General features: G+C 32.9%; 2 protein-coding genes and 1 pseudogene across 4 annotated transcripts; 2 read left to right on the top strand and 1 right to left on the bottom strand.

The window, feature by feature from the left end:
* The first annotated feature begins 234 nt into the window (after positions 1 to 234).
* LOC114389983 lies at positions 235 to 2,056 on the top strand (annotated as a pseudogene).
* A 981-nt stretch (positions 2,057 to 3,037) lies between these two features.
* LOC114389139 (transcription factor VIP1-like) lies at positions 3,038 to 7,509 on the bottom strand. The gene is made up of 4 exons (XM_028349747.1): positions 6,689 to 7,509; positions 5,815 to 5,947; positions 3,997 to 4,081; positions 3,038 to 3,653 (listed from the first exon to the last, which is right to left on the bottom strand). Exons 1-4 carry the CDS (start codon positions 7,207 to 7,209, stop codon positions 3,403 to 3,405), a joined length of 990 nt encoding a protein of 329 aa, XP_028205548.1. The 5' UTR covers positions 7,210 to 7,509; the 3' UTR covers positions 3,038 to 3,402.
* Positions 7,510 to 14,739: 7,230 nt separating this feature from the next.
* On the top strand, positions 14,740 to 20,801 carry LOC114391150 (zinc finger protein 830-like). 3 transcript variants are annotated; one of them, XM_028352152.1, is made up of 9 exons: positions 14,740 to 14,967; positions 15,585 to 15,664; positions 16,189 to 16,281; positions 16,772 to 16,871; positions 17,775 to 17,991; positions 19,072 to 19,342; positions 20,104 to 20,179; positions 20,292 to 20,338; positions 20,450 to 20,801. In XM_028352152.1, exons 2-9 carry the CDS (start codon positions 15,657 to 15,659, stop codon positions 20,628 to 20,630), a joined length of 993 nt encoding a protein of 330 aa, XP_028207953.1. In that variant the 5' UTR covers positions 14,740 to 14,967; positions 15,585 to 15,656; the 3' UTR covers positions 20,631 to 20,801. The 3 variants fall into 3 exon arrangements, with proteins under 3 accessions (XP_028207953.1, XP_028207954.1, XP_028207955.1); XM_028352153.1 differs by lacking the exon at positions 15,585 to 15,664 and adding an exon at positions 15,176 to 15,221 and having other exon boundaries at positions 14,741 to 14,967; positions 16,169 to 16,281; XM_028352154.1 differs by lacking the exon at positions 15,585 to 15,664 and having other exon boundaries at positions 14,741 to 14,967.
* The last annotated feature ends 450 nt before the right edge of the window (positions 20,802 to 21,251 follow it).

Genomic DNA, 21,251 nt, shown 5'->3' with positions numbered 1-21,251 from the left:
ATTTTTAAAAATATATATCAATTTACTATAAAAAGATGTATACATAAGAATCAAATCAAGTTTATAACAAGATTAAGGTCACAAACACAAAATTGTAGAATTTATGGCACTCAATTTTATTAGTGTTAATTTTTTTTAAAGAAGAACCTTTTAGCTCTCTTTGGATACATATGAGCAAGATCAATAAGTTTATTGAGGTCCACCTCAAACAACGTAGGTGAGGACCCATTTATCATGTTGTTGTGCCAATTCTGCCCCCTCCTTCCACTATTCTATCGCAGGGAGAACAGTGATGGGAATAGGGATAGGAAGCAAGAGGATGGAAACAGAAGAATGGTTGAAGATGCAAATACTCAAGGACATGCAACAATACTTGGAGGTGTTTAAGCTCCCCCCTTTAAGATGATGAAAGAAGTTCAGGATAAAAGTAGTGCAGAATATCAAAGATTAAGGTGGAATGCATTGAAAAAGGATTGTAAACAAAGTGAATGCTACTAATATAAAGCATATAATTCCGGAATTGTTTTCAGAAAACCTGATCAGAGGAAGGGAACTCCTTTATTGTCGATCATGTATGAAGTTGCAGACAGCGTCTCTCCGAGATTTACCAATGTTTTTGCTGCCGCTAACACCGAGTTTCCTCAAGTGGGGAATCTTTTGTTGAGACGAATTGTTTTGCAGCTAAAGAGAGCTTATAAGCCTCAATTACTAGCAGGCTAGCAGCTGTTAAATTTATGGCACATCTCGTGAATTAGCAAGTGACTCTCGTAAGATCATTGCTCTGGAGCTACTCACGGTTTTACTCGAGAAACCTATTGATGACAGTGTAGAAGTAGCGGTTGGTTTTGTCACAGATTGTGTCTCAATACTGCGGGATCTCTCACCCAAAGGCCTTCATGGCATCTTTGAGAGTTTTCATTGAATTCTTCATTAAGGAGAGATTGACAAACGCGTTCAGTTTCTGATTGAAGGCTTATTTGCAATAAGAAAAGCGTTATAAAGAGTTGAAGAAATCAATGCTGGGTGAGGAATCTGAGGATGATGATGAGGAAGGCTTGGATGCTGATGAGTCAGACAATGACAACGAAGAGGAAGAAGAACATATGCAGATAAAAGATGAAATGGAGACAAATCTTGTCAATCTTCGAAAGACAAAATACTCAGCAATTATGTCTAGTGTTGATTTGGAGGAAGCTGGTCATAAGCTTCTGGAAATTAAGCTAGAGCCTGGCCAAGAGATGGAATTGTGCATTATGATTTTGGAATGTTGCAGACAAGAGAAAAACCTATCTCTGATATTAGAGTCTTCTCGAGCAGTGTTTGCAGATGTGGCAAAGTTATGATTTTGGAATGTTGCACGATCAACAAAGTACACCAAGAAAATCTCGAAAAGTGCTTTTTGCAGCAGTACTCAATGATTCACCGACTTGAAACAAATAAACTGCATAACGTGGCAAAGTTTTTCGCTCGTTTATTTGGCACAGATGCTCTACCTTGGCATGTTTTGTCATATATACGCTTGACTGAAGATGATACAACTTCTTCACGTATATTTCTTAAGACTATTTTCCAGGAAATATCAGAACATCTTGGAATCGGGCTGCTAAATGAGCGGTTAAATGATCCAACAATGTAAGAATCTTTTGATGAATCCATATTTCCAAAAGATAATCCAAAAAACACACGGTTCTGCATTAACTTCTTTACATTCATTGGTCTTGGTGGTCTTACTGAGAACCTACGTGAGTATTTGAAGAATATGCCGTGTCTTATCATGCAACAACAGAAAGATGAGTCAGGTAGTTCTGATTCATCAGATTCAGATGCAGAATCAGCAAGTTCGGATCAAAGTGACACTGAGAATGACAGAAGCGGAAGAAAGCAGCTGGAGGACAAAGGGTGAAGCAATTTGATGCTATTGTCGAAGGCCCTTGCATCCACAAAACTGATTGAGTATCCATGGTTTCTTAATCTTTAAATATCACTGAATTTACTTGCCTTGTTATGCAAATATGAAAGGGATTTTTTTTTTTATCAGTAATGTGAAAGGGATATGTGGGCTATGCTGGTTGAGATGTTGAGCATGCTCGATGGATTTGTTTAATTTTGTTCTTAAGATCATATTCTTTAGAAGCTTTTGGTTTTCTTTTTTGATTTCTCAGTATAAGTGAACTCCTTCATGAGTGGTTTTGTAGAGCAAAAAAATATATCATCAAGAGTGGCTTTTTTTTAAAAAAATTGTCATATCTTATTATGTCTTTTGTAAAATTCTTAATATAGCTTTCAACAATATTAGTAGCGACGACATATATTATTTACTATGAGGAAATTCCTATTGCCTCCCTGTTGATTGAATTCAAAGTTTGAAGAAACTGTTGCTGACATGGGAAATGTGGACAAAGACAAAAAGACAGGAAAAAAGGTTATGGTTCATTCATTGACAGAAGAAAGGACAAAGTTTAGGGGGGGAAAAGGTGGGTGGGATGTTTAAATATATATTTGGTTTTCTCAATATTTTTTAAGAGATCCAAGTGATGGAGTCCATTTAATCCTTAAGTTTCTTTAATAATAAAAAGAATAATATTTGAATAAATTATTTTATTTTTAATGTTATATATACATATATATAATATGTATGTGTGCCAAAACTGCCAATCAGTGTTGGTGAAGAGCATTGTTTCTTAAAAGCTAGAAAATAAAATAAAACAAAATTCTTTCATTATAATATTCTGTACGTTTGTGAGGTCGCTGAAAAGATAAAGAACTGTATCCAATTTTAGTATTGTAAGATTTATTTACTAAAATAAAACACTACTGCCCATAGCCCATAGGCCCCATTAGCCTGACATTTCGGTTCAGTGTACTTGTATTTTGAAATAGCACCAAACTAATTAAATCAATTTATGCATTTTATATAATTTTGTTTCCCTAAACAGTGGTTTTAAATGAAAATCTTAAAAATCAACGTTGACATTCTCATCATGCTAAATGATTAAAAAAGAAAGGTTTTGATCTAATAATCTTACAAAGCAAGGCATACCGAGAAGATGCTTTCTGCTTTAACTTTTAACATATATAGCATGCTATTTAAGTCCAGAAGCTAGTTAATAAACTTCATTCACCATCTATACTATTATTAACTAGTCTTTCTACACCTTTATGTTACCCTCATTCACCCAAGAGCTATGACGCTTACATTTCAAAGGCTATGCTTCTCACCTAGAACTGCAGAAAGTACACATATCCTAGAACTAAAGATAAACAACACATGACTAAAGACACTGAACTGCACAATATATCCTTCACAAGTCTCACCAGTTAGTTATACATTCATATGCACAGGATGTTACTTGTGATGAATATTGCATGTAATCAATCATTTACTGCTACAACTATTATTAGCTACTTCTGCTGATTGAAGTCCATGAACTTAGGGTGCTTCTGTCCAGAGGGGGGAGGAGGCATGCCAACCTGTGGCTGGTGTTGTGTCTGGTGCTGATGGGACACAGAATTAGACAACTGTTGCATGGCTAACTGGGAAGCCAACTGGTTGAATATCCCACCAAAAGAAGGGTTACCACCAGTCATAGCACCCCAGCAAGCACTTTGTACCCTAAGGCGCTGCAGTTCTTTCTTCAATGCCTCATTGAGATCTGCAATCACATATTGTAGCCATGTTGATTGATATTCGTGCATTACTTAAATATGAAACAAACAAATGAAAAACAACTTGACAAATTTCAAGCAATATTTTTTCCTGGACTTGAAAATATTTTGTTGTTTTGAAAAACATGCATTAGGATTCACCAATTCTTTCATGCATAACTTAGGAAAGAGGTGAAATTGACACATGTAGATTCATGAGATAATGTTCATACAACAAAGAAGTAATGATTGAACCTTATTTATTCATCCAATTCAATATGAAATGACTGATAAAGGGGTACAGAACATGTCCATTTTTTAAGGAATAAACAAATATGAAACGATGCCTACCTTCTCTAAGCTGTGCTTCTTGCTCAAAAGCCTGTAAGCGCAGTTTGAGCTCCTTATTCTGTGCAGTCAAATCTGTAGTGTCTCTCTGCATCATGAGATATTGATAAATTTGATGTTTTTTTCTTATTTCCCTTATTATGCATGCATACAAAATTGACTTTAGCTAAAATACTAAGATAGTAATACTACATAGTCAGAATCATTTGATTGAATTCAGCCAAACTATGCAAAAGCACACCAATTTGAGTTTTGAATCTGTAATATCTTACTCAAAGAGTCTTGCTCTTATGGATAGTGGCAAGAGCTACTGGTGGATACCTGGATAATTACAATTTCTATATTCTAGTCACTAATTTAGTATATTGTAAATTACTTTCCTTTAATGCTACTACATTAGTTAGGAACAGTCATTGTCTCATTATTTTTAGCAGAAGAAATTTATAAGAGACCAAGATATCCTATTACAGAAAGAGAAAAACAAAAACACATCACTTCAACAAAAACACATCACCCTGAGAAGATTCTTACACAGCTATTAACTGGAGAAAAATTTCCTCTAATCTAGAATCATAATCTGATATAAGCCTACAAGGGCTACAACAGTATTCAGTAAATATATTAGGAACACTTGATTGATCCACATGCCCTGTGATTCTACTATTATTTATTAGCATCCATACTACTTACATAGATACATCTTCACAATTATATTATATGCATCAGATACATCAGATTTTAAAAATATGTTGCATGCATCCACATTGCAGTCCTCAAACTTTTTGGAACCCAAATTCTTCTTTCTAAATGATATACACATGTTTTTATTACAATTCTTTTATTCTTTTTCTAATTGCTGTGCATATGTTAGATTACCAAATTCTTCTTTACTTTCAACTTACCATGTTATGGAATCAGTTATGTAAACATGTACAGACTACAGATAAATAAACAGGGCTAAAAGGCATCAAATTATACCCGGTATTACATGACTAGTTTTGAACCTTTGAATATCATACTCAGTTCAATTTACAAACCCAGCATTGAATTATCAGTTATTACTTCTCATATGACTGGAACCAATGCATCAAGAGACATTTCATGCTTATCTTTTCATAATCAAAATGAAGCCTATAATGTATTTGTGATATAGCAGTCACAGGTTTAATCATTGACAAGGTCATCATCTTACAGAACACTATTTTTTTGCCTAAATATAAGATAAAAATGTGTCTGGTTTGAGACGACATTCAAAGATATATATCAAGCAATGGCTATCCAGTGTTGAGGTCTACTCTCTGGTTATTTGGTCCTTTATCAGATAAGAGATTTGTGTCATAAGAGCAAATGCAACAGTAAATTTCTGCAAACCACCTCCATGTTTTATAAAATTAAAGAAACAACCTTCTTCTTTTCTTTGACATGTAACCATAAAGAATATAAAAAAATCAGATGAGGAGGGTATAATTTTCAAAGGGCCTTCTGTAATATGAACAAAATGCTAGGAATGAGATAGAGAGTAATTTAATCTAACTTTTGTCAAACCAAGGACAATTCTATAGATATAATCATATAACAAAAAATGTTGGCAAAAATTTTGCATTTAAAGAAAGGGGCCTTGATAATGTGTGGGATCCATAAACTGTTGTGACTTATGAGCCTGTGACCACACAACTCAAAATCAGCATAAAAAAAACATACATCATACTTAGTGTGTTGGGGGGCTCCATCAAAAACTGACAAGAACAAGTCACCAAATTCATGTTTACTCATCTTCAAAATTAGGACTTATAAATGCAAAACGAAAAGGAAAGGACGCACCTGAAGCATGGTAAGCTGTGCAGAAAGGTTAGTTGCTTCAGTCTGAAGAGTCTGCACCTTCTTCTCCAACTCACTTGTGTAACGAATCTTCCTCTCCTTAGATCTTGCAGCAGATTGCCTGTTAGCAAGCATCCTGCAAACACACAACATCCCAAATCCAAACCAACATCAGTGCACCAAACCAATCATCTTCTCCCAGTTTTCCCACAATCCAAAGTCCAAACACCGTTAACAAAACTTAAAAAGATAAAGAATACTGTAATTCCTAACCAGTAACCACCTTATTTTCAGCAGAAACAACCTATTTAAAATTATAAATTACAAAATAAAAAAAGCACACACAAAAACTAAATCTAATTCATTACCAGTTCCAACTAACAAAAATCCTGCAAGCACACAACATTCCAAACCAATATCAGTGTATCCAACCAAGATTTCTTTCCCAGTTTTCTCATAATAAAAACAACCCTTAGTAATAGTAATAATAATAATGTCTTTGGCTATTTGGTGGGACCCCAAAATGTGGCTACAACTTTTTGTCTTGTAAGCCAACTACGAGACTATTTCTCAGTCCGAGGTTAGTCACACTTAAACTCTTCGCCGTCTCCAATCATATAATAATAATTTAAAGCCTTTTTTTTTTTTGAAGAGGAATAACTTAAAGCTTATGGCAACATTAAAGCTTAAAGCTTCATATAATTTGCAACCATATTGTTTTCAGCAGAAACAACTTATTTAAACCTATCAATTCCAAAAATAAATAACATAACATTAAAATCAAAAGTTTATGACATGATTATGGTCGAAAACACAAAAACAATTTAAATTGCACTTAAATTTATCACTATTAATTTCTTTAGGAAAGAAAAAGAACCTCTTAGCTCTTTTGGGATCCGTAAGAGCAAGCTCAGCAAGTTTATCAGGGGCCGTAGCTTTCTTCATGCCATCCATCATCGTCGCCGAGTCCGCCTCAAACGACGTCGTCGACGACCCCTCCATCGAGTTGCTGTGCCGCTCGCCGCCGCCATTCCCGGCACCTCTCTCATCGCCGCCGACGCCGGACCCGAGCCCATCGAAGAAGTCAGAATCCACCGACAGACTCCGCAGGTGCCCGCCGGCGGAAGCCCCGGACGGCCTCGGCCGTCCGCCAGACTCCTCGGAGACGACGGACATCGGAACCACGCCGCCGGCGCCCTGCGACGGCAGAGGGAGCGGCGACGGGAGGCCGGAGATGTCGAGGTCGGAGGGGTCGAAGAGGAGAAGCTCGTCGAAGTTGGCAGGGAAGCGGAAGGAGGTGTCGGAGTGGGAACGCCGGTGGTGGGACCCACGCTCCGACATCCGGTCCCGGTCCAGGTCCACCATCGCCAGCGGCTTTCCGATGAACTTCGGGTCCATCGAAAAACTAAAAAAAAAAAAAAAAAACTTTATTTTTCCTTTTCTTTCTTTCTTTCTCTTAAAAAAAAAAGGTTTATTTGTTCTTTCTTCTTTTTTTTTTTCTCTTGTGTGGTGATGAATGATGATACCAAAGAGAAAGAGAGAGTAAGAGAAGAAGAGAGGGTTGTGATTCAGTTTTCAGGTGGTTGTGTGAGTTTGCTGAAGAATAGGTGGAAGCAAAGAAGAAAATTGACTTTAGTGAACAAAAAGTTGAGGGAAGTTGTGTATAGCCAATGGTATAAAAATGCATCATTAGTGTTGGGATTAGAGATATGTGACGACAATGTCCATTGGCTATGTATCTTACTAGACTTGACACCATATTCATTTTGGAGTTTAATGGAAAATTAGATTTGGTATTAGTGGAATCTATTGGATAGATAGGTAGATTGGTGTAATTTTTTTAATAAATTTTAATTATTAGTAATAAAAAGTACTACTATCTTTATCTCATTTTATTTGGTTTTTAAAGTTTTGTCAAGGGAACCAAGAGATATAGTTAATATTTTTAGACGTTATAAAAAGATTACTTGAAAAATGCTTGTTAAAAAGTTAAAAAGAATAATTTTTTATCTTTCTCTCTCTCAAGAATCTCAACTAGTGAAGGAGTAGTTTTCCATTTAAGTTTAATATATTAATTAAATACAAAAATGAGTTTTTTTTTAAAAGTGAACAAACTTTACGGCTGATTTTTTTATATAAATTTTGTTTTTTAAACATTTTTAAAGGATTTGAGACTTTGAGTCCATTTGGTCAATGCCATCAAGTAACTTTCTTCTTTTCTTTAAAAAAGTGCAAATGACATACTTTATGTCTTTGTAATTAGGAAAATGTTAGATTGTACGAAAAAATTAGGCATGAATGGCACAAAACCTCTATATGATAATTACACCCCTTATTTCAACCAATTTCATTTTTTATATTAAATTTTTTAACTAAATTTTATCCAATCAGAGGTTAACAAATACTTTCGTACATAATTCGCGCTAGATGCCTTCGTACCAAATAGCAGGTCTCTTGTAACTAATATTCCAAATAAAGCATTTGTTAGTATTAGTAACACCATGGCTTCTTTGTTATCTAATTGTAATGGATTAAACCAGTGGACTGTTTGATAGTAGCTCCTAACTAGGTTCTTTCATTGTATCAACATCTTATCCAGATTTTACAATTACGAGGAAATCCCATTACTTCTCTATGGTCGATTTGAAAATAATTAATTAGTGAGAAATAGCAAGTGTGTTATTGTGGATGAGTTTGGTTGCTTCCCTTATGTTTTAGGCTTTACAGTTGGGCTTTAGAAGATAAGTGAGAAGAGAAATGTTTTTAGAAAAAGATTTTTTGAGAGAAAGAGAAAAGCTCTAAAACCATTCCCTTAAACCCTTGAGAATTTGAATAGTCACTCCTAAAAATCTCATACTCTCATTTGTTTTCTCTGAGACAATCACTTGGTTCTCACATTATTTTGAAAGGGTTGAAGCTCCTTATCCTAGAGCAAGTTTTCTTCCATCTTTTGTTGGATAGCTTCCTTAATATAGTGGTAATTTCCTATCTTTTTTTTTTTTTCTTTTGTTCCATCTTTCTTCTCCCTCTTGAGTCAGTAATAGTGTGATGGGTAAATATATTCACTTAGATCGAGCATATTTTATGTATAGTTACCGTGGAGTTTTTTTTTTTTTTTACATATAGTTACAATGAACTTAAGTTTGACTATCATACCTAACAACTAGAGGTAATTCTAAGATAGCCAAAATTTATCATAAAGTAGACAATTAGGTTTAATCAACAATTGAGAAAATGGTGTTCAAATAATTGCAATAAAACAAAAATTAAAGACACATGTAGAAACAAATTAAGATAATTGATCAAATAAGAAAGTCTATGTGATAAGTAACATTTGTAGTAGTATTTTGTTAGTTTGTGTCATTTTGTATGTATTTTCTTAAAAAAAAAACTCACATTTAAGCATTAACTTTGTATTGTAGAAGTATAACTCTTCAATTGAGTGAAAAAATTAGAAATCACATAATTTTATCAAGATTTAATGATTCTATACCACCACAATAAAATTATAAAAATTATCCAAAATAATGTCATCAAGATTCGTCAAAATAACATCAAGAGATATAATTAATATTTTAGATGTTATAAAAAGATTACTCGAAAAATGCTTGTTAAAAAGAATAATTCTTTATCTTTCTCTCTCTCTCAAGAATCTCAACTAGTGAAGGAGTAGTTTTCCATTTAATTTTAATATATTAATCTAGAGGATGAAGATTTTCCTTTCCACACTTGTATAATGGCAACTGGCTCAAAGAAATCAATATCTAATCTAGAGGGGTTTTGTGAACTTTGTATGTAGCCGACGAAGACAGTGAAACGCGTTCAAGAAAATTACTTAACTAGAGTATGACTAAAAATTACTTATCATTTATGCTTGTTGTTGTTGTTTTAGGTAGGGACCGGAAACGGTATTACATACTTAATTTGTTTATTATGTAGTATTTTGCTAGTGAATATTATATAATAGATTAACATTATATTATTTATATTATTTTGCTTACCTTGTTATTCTTATTTTTAAATTGTTGTCTTTGAACTTCTATCATTATTAGTTTTATGTTTGTGTTTGAAAAAAATGCAATTGAATTGTTGAAGCATGATAATTCAAATAATTATTTCTTCATTCTTTAAGCATGGTAATTTCTATATTTTGCTCCCCGTGTCTTTTTTTCTGGTTCTGCCCCTGGGTACGTATTAATAATAAGGATTACGCTATTCCTGGAACAAAAATTCAAAGAAAGGAGAGAGATAATAGAGTGAGAGAAGAAAGAGATCAAAGTATAAAAGAATGAACAGCATGATAGAAAGAAAAAATAATTTATAAAAGTGTTTTGAAAATATGTGGTACGATGTAACATTAATAATAATTAAAGACAAAATTTTCTATATTTCTTGAACGCGTTTCACTGTCTTCGTCGACTACATACAAAGTTCACAAAAACCCTCTAGATTAGATGTTGATTTCTTTGAGCCTGTCGCCATTATACAAGTGTGGAAAGGAAAATCTTCATCTTCAAATGCGTGTTTTTCATTTTTTACGCACATGTTGCACCATACGTAAAAGTTATAAAAGAAATAATTTTGGTGACCGAAACAGTATTAATTAACTAAGGTCAATTAATGCAAAATACTCATGTTTCCCACGAGTGAATGGTTGGATTCAATTAACAAACAATCATCAATCTTAATTACATTTACCGCATAAAAATGAATACAATCCAACTATGTTTCCATATTCAAAATTATAATAAAAAAATTAAATGTAAAATTAGATTAACCATAATGGATGATGATAAAAGGATGATGAAAAAATTGATTATATGATCTTTTAAATATAAATAACTCTTTTTTTCTTTTAATTAGTTTTTCATGATATATATGTCTTTATTCATATTTTTACATTAATTATATCACTTTAATATTTTAACTAATAATATAATGATGCTAACTTATTTAATTATGTGATATATATATATATATATATATATATATATATATATATATATATATATATATATATATATATATATATATGACTCAAAATTAATAACATGAATTATTACTGGAAAACAAAATTTCACTGTCCTTTCCTTGGTGTTTTCCCTCACAGCTTGTATATATACGTGAAACTAAAATCCAACATGAGACAGCTTAAGGGATAACATGGCTAGGGTTCATAGTCTAAAGTATATTCTATTTTTTAGTAGTTCAATTGCAGTTAATCTCTTTTTAGTCAGCATGTTCATACGCAACAGATGCATGGAAGCAAAATTGGACGCAAGAAGCTGAAGCTGTATCGTTGATATCGTGCTCCAGCCATGGAAAAAGGCTTTTTTGGATGGTTAATTTACTTCTTCATGGAAAGCATGTTTGCGAATGCAACATGTGCTATGGAGGAAGTGACTGTTCACAGCTCCTACCAGATTGCGGTCACATAGTTAAGTTTTGTCATGATTCTACATGTTGTGGAAAATTGCAAACAAATGCAGCTGATGGGGCCAACAATTGCAATCACCATGCAGACATAATGATACGAACGTGCAAACAAGTGCAGAAGCAGGAGGCACAACAGCAAAACAAGAGGTGCGGGTAGTAGGGAAGTCCAAAAGAAAAGTCACAAAACGTTAGGAATGTTGGTGAGGCCAGCAGTGATTAGCTTCTAGAAGATCCTTGGCTTGATCGTGGTTTGCTAGCAGGGGACAGCTTGATCAATTCTGTTATTGCAATATTCTCCTAGAATCAATTCTGTCATTATTAGAGTATTATATATATATATAGTGATGTAAATAACAAGCAAGGATCAGAAATGAAAATAGCAAAATTACCTTCCTTCTCTAGTTGTCTTCTTCCCTTTCCTTATTCTTCTTGCTGGAGGCCTGGTTCCTCGAAAACCAGCTTGCGTGTTCCTAACACATAATGAATCCGAAAATCTTACAGTCGCGGTTAAAATTAAAGTCACAACTGTTTTTAAAACTATGATAGCCATTCATGGGTTTGAAAGGGTTTCGCAAGTGAGATGTGAAGAATCATAGTTGTAATATTTAATAAGTTTTACTATTGCATGTGTTGCATATTTTATTTTCAGTACCTCAGAACATTTTTGCATGTGTTGCATATTTTATTTTCAGTACCTAAGAACATTTTTGCATGTGTATGATTCTGCAGTGGAGATCCCACTTTTTTGGAGCCCTTTTGGGTGAAGAATGCAGCTAGCAGGGTGGCATCGCATGAGCTATGAATACGGTGATGGCTCTCTCATCTCAGAAGAGTCGAAGGCACTCATTCGAAATGTTTATGCTATAACAGAAGGAAAATACATAATATTTGGAGCAGGTGCCACCCATCTTCTTAATGCTGTAGTGCATGCCCTTTCTTCAAATGCTTCATCTTCACTCGAAGAAGTGGTAACTTCATTCCCATATTACCCGGTAAAGTTGAATATCACAGTTCCTTACATTACATCTAAGGAACTGTGATATTCAACTTTATCGGGTAATATGGGATTGAAGCTACCACTTCTTCAGGTGAAGATATCTCACGCATGAAAGATGAATTACAATACACTTTCCAACTCATTTTTTTACTATTAAATTAATTAAATTTATTGGAACTTAAGAAAATATAAATGTGACTCACTAAAAATTTGAATTTATCTAATTCACCCTCAAACTAACTAATTCATGATGTAAGAATTATTCTCTTATATCATATATATTATTTTAATTATATTACGAGTCTAATATAGTAAAATTTCCAACATGTCTCTTTAAGCTGAAAATTGACATCTCAATGCAAGTATAAAGTTCTCTAGACTAAATATCTGTTGACTGATAAGGGGTGATCTAAACCTAACAATGGCTACAAAGATAAGTTTTCAAATCATTTTAGAATTTAGGTTTGAATTTATAGTAATCTGATTAACCCCAGGACTAATTCAAAAATAAGGACTGATATTCATTTACATACACTATTTTATGAGAAAAAGAATTATGTATTAATAAAGTAAAAAAAAATATAAAGTAAAAAGTTTTACACAATTATTTAATTAAAATTCATTTCTATGATAAATTTGTAAATTTTTAAAATAATTTAAATAATAATTTATGACTTTTAAAATAATTTAAATAATAATTTATGATTGAATAAGAATGAAAAATTATTTTACATTATTTTATAAATAAAAATGTGAAATCTCTAACAACACATTAATTAAGAAGTGACACTTATATTGTTTTGTAAGTCTTAAAAAAACTTAAACTAATAAAAATATATATCTAAAAAATGTATTAGACATCAATGCTTCTTCATTAATTATCTAAAATCAATTTTGTGCTTCATATGACTTGCTAGGTTTATAAAGAGAAAACTGAATTTTTCAATTCTGAGCATTACTAATTCAATGGGGACACGTCAATGTGTGGAAGAATGATACTTCAAACTCGACCTTTAAGGTCAATTTGTCCGGACGGACATACAAAGAAGGCAGTTCTTCAAGGTCAATTTGTGAAGACTATTCATGACCTTGCCTACTAATGGCCACATTTCACACCTATCCTAACTCCTGCAGATGAAGATTTAATTTAATGATGATATTTACACTCTCTAAGCTAACTGGTGACGCTGGAAGCCGATTGGGGTAAGTTACAGTTTAAATATTGTACTAATGAAAGTCATATACACACTTGTACATAAAACTGTTTAAATTGGATTATGTTATTTGACTTTATATTATATATTAAGTTTGCTTCCAAATTAGTTAGTCCAAAGCCGTATATTTTTAAATTATAAATAGTATTATATAAGTGTGAAATCAAGTGACACATCAAATAAAAATAAGAAAATTGGGCATCACATAAGTGATAAAAAATTTATACATCTAAATTTTGAAGTTTTAAGTCAAAGTATAATATAAAATTTACTTATGTGATTTGTTTAATAATTTATTAGTAAAAATCTGATATTTATCCATATACACAACACTCCTTCAATAATAAGGACATGCAATCACTACAAAAACACTAAATCATCATCACACAACAAGATCAACAAAAACAAATCACAAAAGAATCTATGAACTAACAACATCAAGTACGAACCAATAATAAGGGCTCCATTTGTCGTCAAACCTTACTCATCATGTGTGACACTTTCTTAACTCCTTTATTTGTCACTTGATTGTGTGTGACACTCCTTCCATGAAACTGTGTTCAAATGCACACACAAACATAGCACAATGAACCAATAAACCAATAACGTTTTATAAAAAATAATTTGCAACAGAGATGAGAGGGAGGGAAGGAAGAAGAGGTCAACGAAGGATATATAGGTAGACTCGGGAGAGGACAACAAAACAGTGAATGTGGAAAAAGAAAAGAGAAACACATCTTATGTTAAAAATTAAAAAGAACATTCTAATGAGATATATCAAATTATGAACTTAAATATTAGTTGATATAAAAATATGATAAGCATAGGATATGATAATAAATTAATAATGTTTTATAGATATTAAAATTAAATTTTAAAATATTTTAAGAAATAAAAGCATATTTTTATAAAAAAAAATATAATTCCATCGTATCCAAACTTTGAATTTCAACATTTATTGTCCTCCTATAATAATAATAATAATAATAATAATAATAATAATAATAATAATAATAATAATAATAATAATAATAATAATAATAATAATAATAATAATAATAATAATCCATATAGTATAATTTAAACAGTTCCATAATTCGAACATCAAATCTGATTAATGCCACATTTTTTTTACAGATGTTAAAACCACATTTACTTATGTTATAAAGTAGTTTCTATTTTTACTTTTTTTTTTTAAAAAAACACGAGTTTCAAAATTCCCCCAAAATTACCAAGAGCAGACCAAAATTTATTTCCAAAACAATTTTCCTAACCCAAAACGACACAAGTCACAACCCTCAACGCAACCAAGACCAATTTTTACATGAATGAGAACTCGTAGTATAAATTCGATGGGTGGCATTAGCCCCAATTTCTTCATCTCTGCATATGAATAATCGTATCGATTTCAATCTTTGCAGTATCGAACATCTCTGCACACTTCATTCCCAAAACCCACTCGTTTCTCTGTTGTTTCTGCACTGTTTTGAGGAGGTTGAAGGGGAAAAGGTTTAAACAAATCTGAGTTAGAAAATTCGCTTTTTTTCGGTTTTCGTAATTTGATTTTTCATCTGTGGTTCATGCCTATCCCTATTGTACAGTGATTGGATTAGGGTTTCGTTGGATTTTTGTTCCTACCTTGTTTGCAAAATGCTAAGTCGTATTTTTCTTTTATGCTATTTGATGTTTAAGTCTGATATGATTGCGTTATATGCAGTGGGTATCAAAGTTGGCATAGCAGAAGTGCAATCAGCTCTAGTTTCATATCCTTAATATATAGTGGTTTCTGTGCTTGGTGTGAATCACTGGGCTTGACTGCATAATACCCATAACCATGTGTGAGCATAGCATCAACTGTGTTTTTGTGTGTGTGGAAACATCTATGTGCAGTTTCTTTGTAGTATTGCCAAGTGATTTAAAATTTGTAGGGTTGAGATTGAGACTAGAGATTGGGTCTCTTTCAAGTCTCGTGTTTTGATGGATACCACCCTGAACTTATGTGCAATTTGTTGCTTGTTTTATGGTTAGGATGTGATTTATAAATTCCATGGTTGTGTTTTAATTGCATTCTGAACCTAATCATATTTGTGGTTTGAGGGAGTTACTTTTGGGATGCTTAATTGCAGTGTTATCAATGTAATGGGATGCTGCCCTTTCCTTCTCAATTAGTTTTAGTCTTGTTGTTTCTGGTGACATAAATGCTTAGGTTAGTATTTACTATTTAATATTCAGATTTTTTTCCCCATTACACTAATTACATGAGTTGCTGCACTGGTTTTGATTTTGAAGATAAATTTGAATTTTTTGGGAAAGCATCCAGTGCAACTGGAATCTGCAAGGAATTTTGTTTTAAAGAATTATTTTTGCTGGAATCAGTAAAACTATAATAAACCAGTTCAGAACTGATAAACTAGTTTAAAACTGTCTCTGATCTAGCTCTGAATTGGTTTTAAGCAGTTAGAACCAATTCTGAGCCGGTTTTCACTTGTTAAACTAGTTTTAAAATGGTTACTGGTTGGTTCAGAATTGGTTTTGAACCTTTCATCAAAAAAAAAAAAAAAACAGTGTGGCACAAAATTACTTGCAATTGCAAACCTCTTTTTTTTTTTTTTTCTGAGGTAATGGAAGATTATTTATTCAACTAGGTTTTGGTTGTTGAGGTTTCTTCACAATGTTTGTTTCTTTTGTCAATTGGTTTCCTATACACCACACTTCTCTTCCAAGCAACAGGAACATGGATGCACAAGCCAAGAAAAAAGCATTGTTTCGTGCTAAATTGAATGCCCAGAAGAAGGAAAAGCGCATAGAATCTCCCCTTGTAAGGTTGGTACTTAGCGCACATCATGTACTTTTTCATTTCACAAACATCATTATACTTGGCCTTTCACTAATTTGTCTGTGGAATTTTTAATTTGGTATATGTTATACTCCATCAGTTATTAATTCACTCTTCGTAGCTTTATTTGTTATTCTTCACATAAGAATGATACTTTAGTTCTTAAATGCCTTCTGCTTTTGAATTGAGTTATGCCCTTTTATTAACTTGTTTAATTTTCTGTTAATGTACGTGGCATCTATATTTGAATTTGCAACAATGTGTACAAATATCCACATTTACTCCTATTATGTTTTGCATCTAATTATAGCTACTCATATAATTGTTAAGACATGCCTCTTTCCGGCTCATCATAAAATTGAACTTTATCAAGATGATTTATTTGTGTTTAACATAAAATTATTCCCTTCTTATTTGGATAAAATTGTATCTGTTATTATTTTGACTGTTTCTGCCTTTATGTGCATATACATACAGGTATAATGAATTTGATCAACCTGTTTGCCGGGTTTGTGATGTTGTTCTAAAGTCTGAGTCTTTATGGGATGCACACCAAGTTTCTCGTAAGCATCGTGAGGTGATGATATTTACAATCTTGTACTTGTTATGCATATGTGCATAGTAGTCAATAGCATGCTATATTGGAGTAGCGGAGCAGAGCAGCCCTGAGCTTCTATTGGATTCATATATCAGAGCAGTTTTCAACAGTGGCCAAAAGAAGCTTTTTGCTTGCTATAGTGGTGTAACCATCATATAGGCTTTAAATTTAAAAAACCCATTTTACCCCTAAAATAATATTGTTTAGGCCTCTGGGGCTTTTTTGGGTGTAATTGTGATGCTTTAGAAACTTGATAAGATTTGAAACTCTTCTTCCTTGATCATTCACACAAAAAGTTACCTCTGATTTGACCTCTGTTATGGGATTTTTTTTCTTGAAAAGTTACTTCTGTTTTGATCTTTATTCCAATCTTTCTACAAACTTCCCAGTATATGTTCCACCAATATTTATCTAAAGTGTTATGTTCTTTTTCTACATAATCTTTCACTTTTTTAACTCCATTACTATGTTGTTATTGATCTGAGATTGTGGGTAAATTGTCTTATGATTTATCATAAATTCCTTTCATTTTGTCTTTTATTGTTTTCAAGTATTCATTATTTAATTTGTATTATAATTATTTAAAATAGCAGTCAACCTGTTCCTGATATCTTTCTATAGTGTTCTTTGAGCTGGCTGCTATGTGTGCTGCTATCTGGGGATTGATAACTATGTCTATGTGTTTAAATATTTAAACATCTCTCAATGGTATTTTTTTTAGTCAAAATTTTCTTAGCTCATGTTTAAATATTTAGATGGTGTTATTTTTATAATTCTTGGAGTCTTGTTAAGGTTTGTTTCCCTTTGTATTTCACAACCTCCCTTACCCCCAACCATACTCCAAAATGAGCTTACCTTAATAGCTATGATTATTTTGGGCAGGCAATAAGTAGTCTGAAAGCGAATGCAGCTGGATTAACTCAGCATAACAATGCAAAGCCTGTTGCTGATGCCAGCTTTTCCAAGGCTAAACCAGAACATTCTTTGGACTCACAATTCAAACCGCCAGAAGCTTCACAACTAGTTTCTAAACCTCAATCATCATCGGTGCTTCCACCAGGATTTTTTGATGACAGCGGTTCAGGAAAAACAAAATCTGGTAAGAATTTGGTTTAGAAAATGAAGTTATTTATACTCTTGTACATTTAGATATATGGAGAGGCAATTACATACCACAGGCATTGATAGTAATATTTGTTCGTATATACATATTTTGTATGTCAATATATAATGTGCAGCTTGTCCATTTAATACTTATACAACTATTATGCATATAATTTTTAGAGTAAGATATCTTTCTTGTTTTTGCGCATTCCCACATCTTTTGTAACTTGTTTGAATGATAGAAAATTTCTTTACTGGTGTCTCTTTTTTGGAGCCTCATTCACAGTCTTCATTTGTCTTATTCAGACACACGGATTTGGTCCCTTGTATCTGGGGTGTTTTCATGCAAATCCTTTTTCAATATGGAACTCGATATATAAAACTTACTTTTTATGGTGTTTTCATGCAAATCCTTTTTCAATTTTGAACTCGATATATAAAACTTACTTTTTATCTTGAAAATCTCTTATGTATGTTCAAAGCTCTCTCTAAGATCTAAACTTTTACTTGGAGTGAGGTGCTTAATGGAATTAAACCTAATGACATGTTACATGTTTGTAGGCCACAGAAGACTGATGCTTGTTTTAAATTGGTCCTTCATTTGGTTTTACATTGTTTTACTTCTGTTTCTTTATGGAATTCGTTGTTTTACTTCCTTATCCTTCACTTTCCTTGTTATTTTCTTCTTTTCATCTTTAATTTCTTCATTTATAAAAAATTGTCAAGTGTAAGACATAACATCCATGTCCTTGGACTTTGAGATGATTTTAGGTGTGTTACAAAATGGTTATAGGCTACAGTTGGTTGAATCCTTCTTGGAAATGGATTAAACAACTTTGGGTGTTTTCTAATGTATTCTGCAAAAAAAAATTATTTTGATAAATAGTAAAAACCATGGAACTTTCAGAATTTATTATAGCTGTGGATAAACAAGGTTGTTTAGGTCTAGGAAGTGGTAACATTATCCTCGTCTTTCATTATTTGTACTGGGTATATCCAGTTTGATGATAATATTGATTGTTTGCAACACCTAATATCAACTTATCTTTTGTTTCATTGACATTTTTGCTTCCAGAACATTTAGTGGACTCTGATTTAGGTAGAAAAGCTGGGGTTTCTGCTAAAAGTCAGGTGTCAAACTTGGAGAAGGATAAAGGTCAATTTGATGACAATAATGTTGCAAAGTCAAATGTTAGCCAAGCCACAACGGATAGTAGGCAGACATCAGTCAAGACTACTGATACAGAGATCCAGCAAGTAAAAGGGATTCTGCCTGAAGGATTTTTTGACAATAAGGAAGCCGATTTGCGTGCTCGTGGCATAAAGCTTGTTAAGCCAGATGTCAAGTAGGTTCCCACTTTATGTTGTTGGTTACTACTGCATTTAACTGTCATGAATTTGGTTTTTGCATGGAAGTAAAGACAACTGAAATATTCTGATTATCATGGCACACAGAAGCTAATTAAATTTTCACTGTTCTCTTTTTATTAAATATGGGCAATATTTATGTGCCACGAGTGATTATCTTATTTTGTAAACCAGAGTGATTTTTGAAAAACTCTTGAAGAGATTGAAAACAAGTCTAATTCATAATATCTGATGATTTTATCAGCATAGTTTGATCCATGTATAATCACATTGAATCATGTTATTTCCCCAATCCTTTAATGACTGTCACTATTTTCTTGTTAGTCTTTTCATTCAAATGAGTAAAGGTATAATGGGTGAGGGTTTTGGCTTCTTTAAAGTGAGGGATGCACTTTTGAGGGTATAATGCAACCTTTGATCGAGGTGTGCGACTCCCAATAGTGCACTTTATGGATGAGGATTTTGTCTTCTGCCAAATATCACATTCAACCTTTGATCAATGGTGCAGAATACTCCCGCCAATAGTGTACTTTATGGATGCACCCCTCACTCTAGAGGAGTCAAGCCTAATGGGTAAATCCATTTTATTGCTTGGTGTTGAGAATATTAGTGCAATACCCTTGTATATAGCTGGTTCTGTTCCGTGAAAGCTTCTTTTCTTTTCATTTTTGTGGAAGATTTATATATTAAATAGATTGGAACATAGAATGATATTGTATTCTTTAAAATCCTCTCTTAGAGACGAGTACAAGGAATTTGAGAAGTTGATTCAAGAAGACTTGCAGGAGGTGGATGACCGGTTGGAAGAAGAAGAGGTGATGATCATTATTTTCTTTCTTCTATATATTTAAGTATTACTTTCTAACCCTTGAGATGTACATGCACTGTAAACGTGATTCATGATCAAGTGTTTGTCATTATGAGCAGATTGATGCGGCCGAAATGATAGAAGAGGAGGAAGTTGTAGAGCAAAAGTACGTTTTGCTATCTTTAATACTACTTTGTGTTCTGTTTTCATGTGTTTTATTTTCCATTGTGTGTACTAAAATGCCCCACTCCCTCGATATCTTTTTATCCTTCTATAGGATGCTTAGCGAGAAAGTGGAAATGTTGAAGAAGAGGAGATTGGAGCTAAAAGCTGCTAATGCTGCAAAGCGTAGTAAATCATCTGAGATTGTAGCCAAGGAGTCTAGACAAGAAGAGTCATCCAGTGATGATGAAAGTGAAGAGAATTTTGCCGTGGACTGGAGAGCACAACACTTGTGACCGTAAATACTTTGCTAGTTTTTTACTTCTATTTCTTTAATTCCATGAGTGGAATATAATATCTACACAAATATATAAGATGTTGTATGTACAATTTTATTCTTCATCCTCTTGTCTGTGTTTATCCTTATTTCTTTTCTCTTTATCCGAATTTGCTTAGAGCTTTGGACAGACAAGGTGTTTCTCTTTGGTCCTTGATTTGGTGGTTGCCAAGACTCCTTACCGAACCTAAACTTTATTCGTAAGTCAGGGGTGTCATTTGATGTTTTTTTAAGGCTAAAGTATCATCATCAATGACCATAAAGTAGGTGTATGGAAAGAATATAACAAAAAGGTGTAGAAAAAATCATGATTCTCTAAATAATCATCCTCCCCCCCAAGATACGCGCAGACTATAACTAACAAATTGTTCTCACAAGTCATTCTCATTCAGCATGATCATGGATTATGATATGATCCTAATTAGGAGTTATAGTTTTCATATCGTCTTTGAGCGGGTCATTTTGTAACTGTTGGACCAGGGATGAGAGTCAAGGGGCGTGAATAGATTCTTGTAAATTTTTTCAAACTTTTGAAAATTTTCAAATTTATTTCACACTTTAAGAGAAGAAGAGAATTAAA

The sequence above is a fragment of the Glycine soja genome, chromosome 16 (genome assembly GCF_004193775.1).
Source record: "Glycine soja cultivar W05 chromosome 16, ASM419377v2, whole genome shotgun sequence".
NCBI lineage: Eukaryota > Viridiplantae > Streptophyta > Magnoliopsida > Fabales > Fabaceae > Glycine > Glycine soja.
Note: the sequence above shows the minus strand (reverse complement) of the source record. Positions and strands in the feature narration are given on the sequence as shown.

What these genes read in the sequence shown, in the direction of transcription:
- LOC114389139 (XM_028349747.1), bottom strand. Translation starts at nt 7,209, where the DNA reads ATGGACCCGAAGTTCATCGGAAAGCCGCTGGCGATGGTGGACCTGGAC. An exon ending in GATCCCAAAAGAGCTAAGAG is followed by an intron (nt 5,948 to 6,688) that starts GTTCTTTTTCTT and finishes GTGTGTTTGCAG; the next exon opens with GATGCTTGCTAACAGGCAAT. An exon ending in CACAGCTTACCATGCTTCAG is followed by an intron (nt 4,082 to 5,814) that starts GTGCGTCCTTTC and finishes CTCATGATGCAG; the next exon opens with AGAGACACTACAGATTTGAC.
- LOC114391150 (XM_028352152.1), top strand. An exon ending in ATAGAATCTCCCCTTGTAAG is followed by an intron (nt 16,282 to 16,771) that starts GTTGGTACTTAG and finishes ATATACATACAG; the next exon opens with GTATAATGAATTTGATCAAC. An exon ending in GAGGAAGTTGTAGAGCAAAA is followed by an intron (nt 20,339 to 20,449) that starts GTACGTTTTGCT and finishes ATCCTTCTATAG; the next exon opens with GATGCTTAGCGAGAAAGTGG.